The following is an 8,781-nucleotide window of genomic DNA, read 5'->3' on the forward strand; positions in this document are numbered from 1 at the left end:
CTTTCCTTCTTTCTATCCATATGATTAAGGATAAAATGACTTAAATTAATTTGTAAATTGATGATCTAATATGTACATTTATAGTAACTGCATACAAAGAAATTGATGGCGAAATAAAATTAATTTTTAATTATTTATATCTACAGTAAACAACCTGCTAACAGTCCCTAACTTTTCTTTTTGAATTTATACTGGACTAGCACTATAGCATGGTGACTTTCCTTGTGAATGTTGGAGGATCCGGTTCCGGAATGTTGTGGTCAGTCTTAAAAAAAGACTCTAGTCTATTGAGCCTACTTGTCTCTCCTTCCCGTCGGCAGTGGCGGCGTCACGCCGATCTCTTCGATAGGATCGCGGCAAGCCATCGCGGCGGTGTGAGATCTTGAGCATGAAGATTGCGGAGGCTGCACATTTGTTGGCGCCCCCACGACCTTGCAGCTAGTCGGGCGCTTCTCCGACCTCTACAAAGCAAGTCCGGCGAGGAGGATGTTTGCCCGCGGCCGCACTGGTCGAGGAAGTATGGTGCGCCCTTCACTTTGAATCTGTAGTTTGCTTTGCAGTTCAATTTTAGGCACGAATTTTCATCCTTTTTGCAAACAAACCGCGTCGATCAAAATCTGTAGCTTTTCAATTGGCTGGAAAATTGTGAAATCCACTTGCAGCCGGCCACTAGATTGGATCTCCTTGAACAATTTTTTGGTCAGAAGTACTCAGAACCTTCTCACATGTCAAGCAAAATTTTAATAGTATTTTGGTCCAATCAGATAAGGGCAGAGAGAGCAAGTGGAACTTTGTAAAACCTTTGCGCGTTCAGATCAATAGCTAGCGACTAGTACTATACTTGAAGACTTGAGAACAGATGAATGAAGGCTTCCTTTGCAGTAGACTATATTTTGGTTGTCCCAACTCTCAAGCTAACCCTATCCCTATCGCATCGCATCACATGGGCTTAATGATGACATATTTGTAAGGTACTCTCTTCGTTCGAAAAAGTTTGTCCCAAACTTGTCCCTCAAATGGATGTATGTAGTACTAACTTGATGCTAGATACATCCATTTGATCATCTGAAACATCACCCGCGTCGCTCTCCAGGGGGCGGTTCGGGTGACCTAACCCCGCCGCCGCCGCCACCCCCTTCCTGCTCCTTCCCCCTCGCTGCCGTCGAGCTTCCCCGCCGGGCAAAGCCCGTGCTGTTGCCGGTAGCGGCATGCCTTTCCTCTCCCGTCACGCATGGAGGTCAGCCCTGGACGGCGCGCCGGCATGGATCTGGCCCTCCGGCCTCTTCTATGGCGCGGTGGCGCTGGATGCTGGGGCGGCGGTCCCCTCCTCTCTTCCTTGCGGCGGAGGAGCGGCGGCTGAACGTTTTGGCGGCGGATCGGGGCGCTCTGCTCGGATCTGGTGGGCGCGCGCCGTCGACAGGATGTGGCGGTGCTGGCCGTCCTGGGCCGCGTGGGTGGCAGGGCGGCTGCGCGTGGTGGAGGCCCCGGCGCCTCTGGCCCTTGGCGGCATGGAGAGCCTGGGTTGGGTCGGCGCCATGTGTGGGTTGCCCTCCGGACAGATCTGATCTGACCAGCGCGACCTCAATGTGTGGCGGCTCAGATCGGCGGCGACCTGTGCACACGATGCTGGTTGGCGGTTCCTTCAGCGGATCCGGGTGAAAACCTAGTTCTTGGCTTGATGCCAAGACCGGCGTTGGCGGCACTTTTTCGTGTCATTACCTTCTTGAAGGCCTCACCGTGGAGAAGCTCCAGACCTCTATCCGCTACCTCCGGGGGAAACCCTAGATCAGTAGATCAGATGACGGCGGCGCGTTGGTGTGGTTTCCTCCTTGGGGGCGTCATTCTTGGAGGCGTACACGGGTTCGAGGGTCCAGTGGACGGTTTTTTGGTGGAGCGGTGCTTCATCCTGCACATTGATGACGACGGATCTCGGCGGCGTGGTGCAGTGGATACTCGGCGCCCGATGCGCGGTGCTGGACTCGCGCAGGAGGAGGTTGCTATCTGGCATCATGGTGACGTTGATGGCAGAGTGGCCAGACAAGGTAGAAGCCTCAATATGATCTGAAGACCTGTGGAAAATGGCGGCGACGACACACGAGTGCGTCTGATCAGATTGTGCCCCAGACCCGGTATGTGGCTCGGCTGGGGCTTCCGAATGAGTTTCGGCTTCCGGCTTTTGATGTTAGGCTTAGGTGAGTGGTTTGGGTAGTGGCCCAGCTAGCACCCCTTCATCATATTGGATAGGAGTAGCGGCATATGTTGCCAAGATGGTGGCTTCAGGCACATTGTTGTAGTACTTTGTAAGGTCCTCGAGAATAATCAATAAAGTGGCCGTATGCATTTCCCAGATGCAGAGGCCGGGGGTCATCCTCCTTTTCTAAAAAAAAAGATACATTCATTTGAGGGACAAACTTTTTTGGACAGAGAGAGTAGTTGTTAAATAATACTCCCTTCTTCCCACAATATAAAATTGTTTTCCAAACTTTGGTAGCCTGAAAAACAATCTTATATTATGGGTGGAGGGAGTAAAATGGGGCATCTTGCTAGCATCATATAGTAAATTAACTGTGATTATCTAGCTAGTTAGCTTTTTTAATCAATACCTTGCTGTTAGGGTATCTACATCCAGGATTGACAAATTTGCCACCTACATACATCCGCGGACAACATGGGCTCGCATCTCATGTATCCTGTCCGCAGTCGACCCCTCATTTACCATCCCTCAAATCTATACAAATCCATGCACATGGAATTAATTAAGAGCATATATAGAACATAGTGGATTCATCCACATTTCACAGGACAACCAAAAGATCATTATCTTCGGATAACCAAAAGGGTAAAAAGTTCATCACATAGATATATACATGAATTTAAAAACATGACAAGACACAATTCACCAGCGCGGCACCTTCCCCTCCCCTTGTCGTCTCGGCGGTGGCGGTTATAGTACGTGGAAAAGACGGGTAGGGTCAGCATTAGAGGGGCCGTCAGAGTCGGGGGAGCTGTAGTCGGTGACGAAGGAGTGGACTAGGTGCAGGGTGGGCCGGCGAGACGTCTGACCGCGCGGACCTGGTCCATAGCGAGGCAGCAGGCTTTGGCCGCGGCCACCTCTTTCTCAGTGGCCATCTGCTATGACGCCTTGATGCCCACCTACAAGGCTTGCGCGTTCTTGTGACAGCGGGCGGTGTCCATCTCCGCACTGGTCAACAAGTGGTTAAGGACCTCACGAAGGAGCTTGTCCTCTTTGTCATAGGGCGACAAGCGGTTGATGGGGGCACAACCGCATCTGCTAGATTTGGTAGCTCCCTTTCGTACCTTCTCCCAGGCGAGCTGAGTCGACGCCCGCGCCTCAGACTCCAGCATCTACCGTGGGGTCCATTAAGGTGCCTGACGCGACATGAGCAGACAGTGGCTATGAGGAGTGGGTGCAAAGGTGGCCGACACGACGGTGCAGATAAATTACGCTTGCAGATGCTGCTTTCATCCCGGTGGACGATGAGGACGTCGTGGAACTTCCCACAAACGAGAGCTCCTTGTCCGACGACGCAGAGCTCCTTGTCCTCCTCCACAATCCCTCAGCAGATGATTCGTTCCGACTCGCTGCTGGGGCTGGCCGTGGGGAGAGGTGGGGGCATGGAGGGGAGAGTTTGGTCCGGGGTAGGAAGGGGAGGAGACAACAAGTGGAGCGGTTGAGAGTGTTGTCATTGGTCTAGGGGTCCAGGGTTGGGCTTTTGTGGGAATGGGGTTGGCCAAAGTGGGCTGGTCCGACGTGTCCTGGCCACCCTAGATATGGGGTAGGTTTTGGGGTGCCGGACAGTCCGTACATTTAGATGAGTTTGAGGGATCTGGTTGGGAGTCAATTTCATGATCCGACTGTGAACGGGCCGTTTGCTCGGACGTATAGGGGGATTTGAGGGGTCCAGTTGTATATGCTTTTAGCCATCAGAGCATAGCTAATCGAGGGAATCATTCGTCTTATTGCCATAGATATAGACTTTCTAGGTTTTTAAACAAACTTAACCGTATATCCACTTGCAGCTGGCTACTAGTCAAGATTGTTTGCATGTGAAGAAAAATTCCATTCATAAAGGCGGCTGGAGAGCACAAATGGACAGAGCAAGTGGCTCAACTTGCTGGAAACAAAGGTAACCCAATCAGACACGGGACTTGGCTAGCTAGCTGCCACAAAACCAACACCTACTGCTACTAATTGGAGTCCAGCTAGCACAATTACCTAGCGCCGCTCGCTTTCTCTCCCAACCCAATCATCCGAATCCCCAATCTCTTTCTACATCTTTCTCTCTCTTCCCGTGCACACTCAGTCCCCATTTCTCTACCTCATACAAACTAGCAAATCAGGCTGCCGGGGAGACAGGGAGACATCGAGGAGCGAAGGCGGCAGCAGCGTGCGAGCGCCGCAAGCCACAGCCAGGGCTTGCCGACTGACGGCAGCCGCGTTGCCACTTGCTCAGCCGGCCATCCCGTAACGCCGAGCCGCCGCTCGTCCGCTCGCGAGACGCAGAGGGCGCGAGCAACCCAGCAGGTTCAGATATTCGGTGCTGAGCAGGTCTTTACTCTTAGCTTTATTGCTCTTTAGTGAATAAAGATACTGACTGGCGTGTAATGTTAAAGCTTGACCCCACAGATTTTGAATCCTGACCCCGCCGCAAGATGTTCTGAATAATCTTCTATAGCTCTGTTCAACATGTCTATAGCCAGCACTCTGTGTATTGTGTTTTCCAACTCATTCACCTCAATTTTCATCCTCGACTCGTCTGTTAGATTAGTCTTGGATTCGCTTCAAGTTGGTTCCAACTATATAATGTGTCCAGAACTTCAGATCTAACTTGGGTCAACATGGATCTTAACATAAATTTTGCATCTTTGTTGTCCGATGCAGATTTGGAACTCCATAGCAGTTTCCAACTTCTTGCTTGTTCTGCATATCACTATCACCCCACAGGCAAGTATCAAGTAGGTATTCACTCCATCGTTCCCATTGCAGCATTACTGACAATCTAGTAGCTTTTCATTCAAATTTCCTTCCTCCAAACAGAACCTTGTATCATATATTGTCGTTGTGTTTTGATACATCAGTCAGACTTATCAGATATCGTGCAAGCTCAATTGGTCATTTGAGGGAGGTCAACTAGGAAAGAAAGCAGTTCTACCTGTAAAATATAGACATTGATTTTCCTCTTCAGGTAACCATTTGGGTTCATTCTCTACCAGAGAAAGGAATAACATGGACGATGTAAGTGCAGTGCCAAGGGTTATGTTGTTCCAGTTATTAAATGAAATTACAAAAAATTTCTCTGCGGACATGAAAATTGGCGCTGGATCATTCGGAAATGTTTATAAGGTACAGTTTGAAACCAATGCAAGATTTCTAGCTACAATTTCATATAGTTGGACAAGGTCTGTGCTGACAAACAAACGTGTGGTGAATAAGTCGTCATTCTCTGCACTGTTAGGTTTTTCTTTTATTCAGAGTGTAACATGACCTCATCCTTATAAATTATCTTGAGAGTTGAGACTTTAATATGGGTCCCTAGATAAATAAACATGAGTATGCACAAATTTCAGCTTAAAAATGTTGCATATATAGCTGCACACAGAACTTTAAACCATGCATGGATTTCTATGTTGAATAGGGACAGCATACAGATGAGGAATGGATTGCTGTGAAGCTTCTTCATAATTACATTCCAGGACTTGAAGATGAGCAATTTGAGAAGGAGTATCACAATCTCGCAAATCTGCAACACAAAAATATTGTGCGGTTAGTTGGCTATAGTCATGAAACTCGGCGAGAATTCCTACCTTATAATGGTGACCTGGTCTTGGCTGACATTACACAGAGAGCACTTTGCTTTGAATATATGCAAAATGGAAGCCTTGACAAATTTCTTACTGGTATGAGATACACGGGGTTCTACTTGTATCATAAGATACCACTTTAATCAATCGTTCATAGCATATAGTTTTTGAGGGTGCGCGTTGTTTGTTGGTGCAGATGAATCTAAGGAACGTGATTGGTGCACACGCTATGCAATAATTAAAGGAATTTGTCAGGGTTTGAAATATCTTCATGAGGAATTGCAAACTCCTATGTATCATTTGGATTTAAAACCAGCCAATGTACTGCTAGATGAAAATATGGTGCCCAAAATCGCGGATTTTGGCTTGTCAAGGCTCTTCGTAGGAGAACAGTCAAAATTCACAAAAAGTGACATAGGAACACGGTAAGCCTACTCATCCATGTGAATTTCAAAAAATATAGACACACACTACTCTGCAACAAGTAGGAGAATAACTATGTATTTCAGTAACATATATAATGTGTCATTTTATCATGCAGTGGGTATGTACCACCGGAATATATAGACGCCTATATAATCTCCATTAAGTTTGACATATTCAGTTTGGGTGTGGTAATTATAAAGATAATGGCAGGACCAACGGCGTACTTTCGAAGTGCTGAAATGTCTCCCCAACAATTCATAGAGATTGTAAGAGTAACAGTTCTTCTTTATTGAGATAAGTAGTAAATATTTCATTAATAATGCCTCCATATATTTGATATAATACCCATGCTTTATGTTCCACACTGGTAGGTACATGCTTACTGGAACACTAAGCTACAAACAACGCTGGTTCATGCGTTGGAGCCATATTCCAAACAAGTAAAGAGATGCATCGAAATAGCTTTAAATTGTGTGGATGCAGATCGACACAAAAGACCAAGTATAGGGGAAATCATTAATGTTTTGAATGAGACGGAGATTGCAATACAAGTCCCTGGCGCTTCAATGAATCACACAGGGTCATCGATGAACAAGGTGTGATCACTAATGATGGCACAATTGTTTCTTACTATGATTTTCTATTTTTCATTCCAAAGGGAGGAAGGGAGGGCTTCATTAATTCAGACAATGGTAAAAAATTAACTATACTAGTAATCAGCCTTTATGCAGTAAAATATTGCAACATATGGGTTTTCTGTCCGCCCCTTTATCTTAGGTGTAATTGTTTCCCTCCTCTTCCGCTTTCTAGACACGGTTTAGCTCCCAAGAACAGTTCCATCAAATTTCCAGATTTGCATACGGCTGCATTAATGTGATGTGTGCTTGTTCAGTAATGCGAGGGAGGGAATAAAAGCCTAGGGGTTAGCAATTTTCTCTGTGTATTGGCTTTCACGCAATTGGACTGGTGTAGGTAGCTCATCTGTTGGATTCTTTGCGCTTATTGTTAAGATCCAGTATACATAGGGTTACACCAATTTTAACACCAGGGACTGATAGTAACTCGTTAACATACAAGATTCACATTTGTTCTGCAAGGAAAGGTCATGTTAGCAATGCGTATTAGATGAACTAGAGGATACCCTGCACATCGTTGTGGGAATTGATTGATGAAAATTTAGGTTGATAACATCAGAACAAAAATTAAAATTACATATGAATTATTATATTTGATTATGCATTGTTGTAACAATATTTGAATATAGGGTTTTTATCATTTATGCCACTAGTTGTGTCCCACTACTCAGTTTTGTCATTAGAAGTTACAACTGCTCAAAAATGCCATCAATCCGTGAGATGCTTGCTCAAAAATGCCATTAGATATCTCAAAAATGCCATCATTCTGTTAGATGTTTTCTCAAAAATGCCATTAGACATTGTTATTTTTACGTCAAACCCGTTGACCATGTTCTATGACAAAAATAAGCCTAGACCCACATGTCAGTTCTCTCTATCTCACAATGATATGTGTGGCCCCACTTGTCAGGAGTAACCCAGCGAATAATTTTATAGGAAAATAAGAATGCTGTTGGGATCAAGTGGGCCCCATACTTTATTGTAGTGAGATAGAGGGAGAGCTGGCATGTTGGTTCATAGGTATTTATGTCATTATAACATGGCAAAAGAGATTTGAGATCACAATAATGGTGTTTAGTGGCATTTTTGAGCATGTGTCTAATTAAGCGATGGCATTTTTGAGCAGTTGAAATTTCTAGTGGCAAAACTGAGTAGCCCATGCATAGTTGAATGTTGTGATGGGTCTTTTCCCATGCATTATTGCATGTTGAGGTGGGCCTTATCCCATTCATAGTTGTATGGTAAGGTGACATGCTTGCATGTTGAGATAAATAAGTTAGTGGAGATGACTCTCTTAGGTATATATGATTTGTTGAGTATTGTGTTAGAGTGATAACATAAGTAATATATCAGACTCCCAGTGGACTCGAATACAGTTTGATTTTTAACTTTCTGAACTTTTTTTATCACAGATAAATAGTGACCAGGAAAGAGAGTTCCTAATTAGGGATGCCAAGGAAACGCTGGATTATGTACATCGAGGGCAAGTGAACACATCATTTGAGGTAAGTTCCCTTGGTAATGGAAGTACAGGCCTCAATGTATATTACGGGATGATGGTAATTTTTATTAATCTCGTTTTCACATGAAACCATTGCATCTGTCCAATATTTTAACCACCAATGTCGACATATCATGATGCACAGAAACGAAACAGCCTCAGCACACAATTGAATCGATGTATTAAGAGCTCAAAAAGTCAGTTTTCACCTAGTGTCCATTTGCAAGCCATGTGCAATAGTTTCAACGTGTATGCATAAGAATATAGGTTGCAAGAGGGTAGGAACAAATTGTTGATTTTTGTCATCAGACAGTGGAGCGGAACTATCATGGGTCTTATTGGATATCCTGGATAGGACCCAAGGACCGTTCCCAGTACTGATCGAAGCCATGGGTA

General features: G+C 45.4%; 1 protein-coding gene across 1 annotated transcript in view; it reads left to right on the forward strand.

Moving 5' to 3' along the window:
* The first annotated feature begins 1,208 nt into the window (after positions 1 to 1,208).
* The window catches only part of LOC119357387, a 9,652-nt gene continuing 2,079 nt past the window's right edge, over positions 1,209 to 8,781 (forward strand). Inside the window, exons 1-9 of the mRNA XM_037624365.1 lie at positions 1,209 to 1,537; positions 4,476 to 4,546; positions 4,904 to 4,966; positions 5,208 to 5,365; positions 5,658 to 5,919; positions 6,020 to 6,248; positions 6,365 to 6,515; positions 6,621 to 6,845; positions 8,297 to 8,389. Of these exons, the coding sequence (XP_037480262.1) occupies positions 1,209 to 1,537; positions 4,476 to 4,546; positions 4,904 to 4,966; positions 5,208 to 5,365; positions 5,658 to 5,919; positions 6,020 to 6,248; positions 6,365 to 6,515; positions 6,621 to 6,845; positions 8,297 to 8,389 (1,581 nt within the window). The remainder of the gene's footprint in view (positions 1,538 to 4,475; positions 4,547 to 4,903; positions 4,967 to 5,207; positions 5,366 to 5,657; positions 5,920 to 6,019; positions 6,249 to 6,364; positions 6,516 to 6,620; positions 6,846 to 8,296; positions 8,390 to 8,781) is intronic.

This window comes from Triticum dicoccoides, chromosome 2A (assembly GCF_002162155.2).
Source record: "Triticum dicoccoides isolate Atlit2015 ecotype Zavitan chromosome 2A, WEW_v2.0, whole genome shotgun sequence".
Taxonomy (NCBI): Eukaryota; Viridiplantae; Streptophyta; class Magnoliopsida; order Poales; family Poaceae; genus Triticum; species Triticum dicoccoides.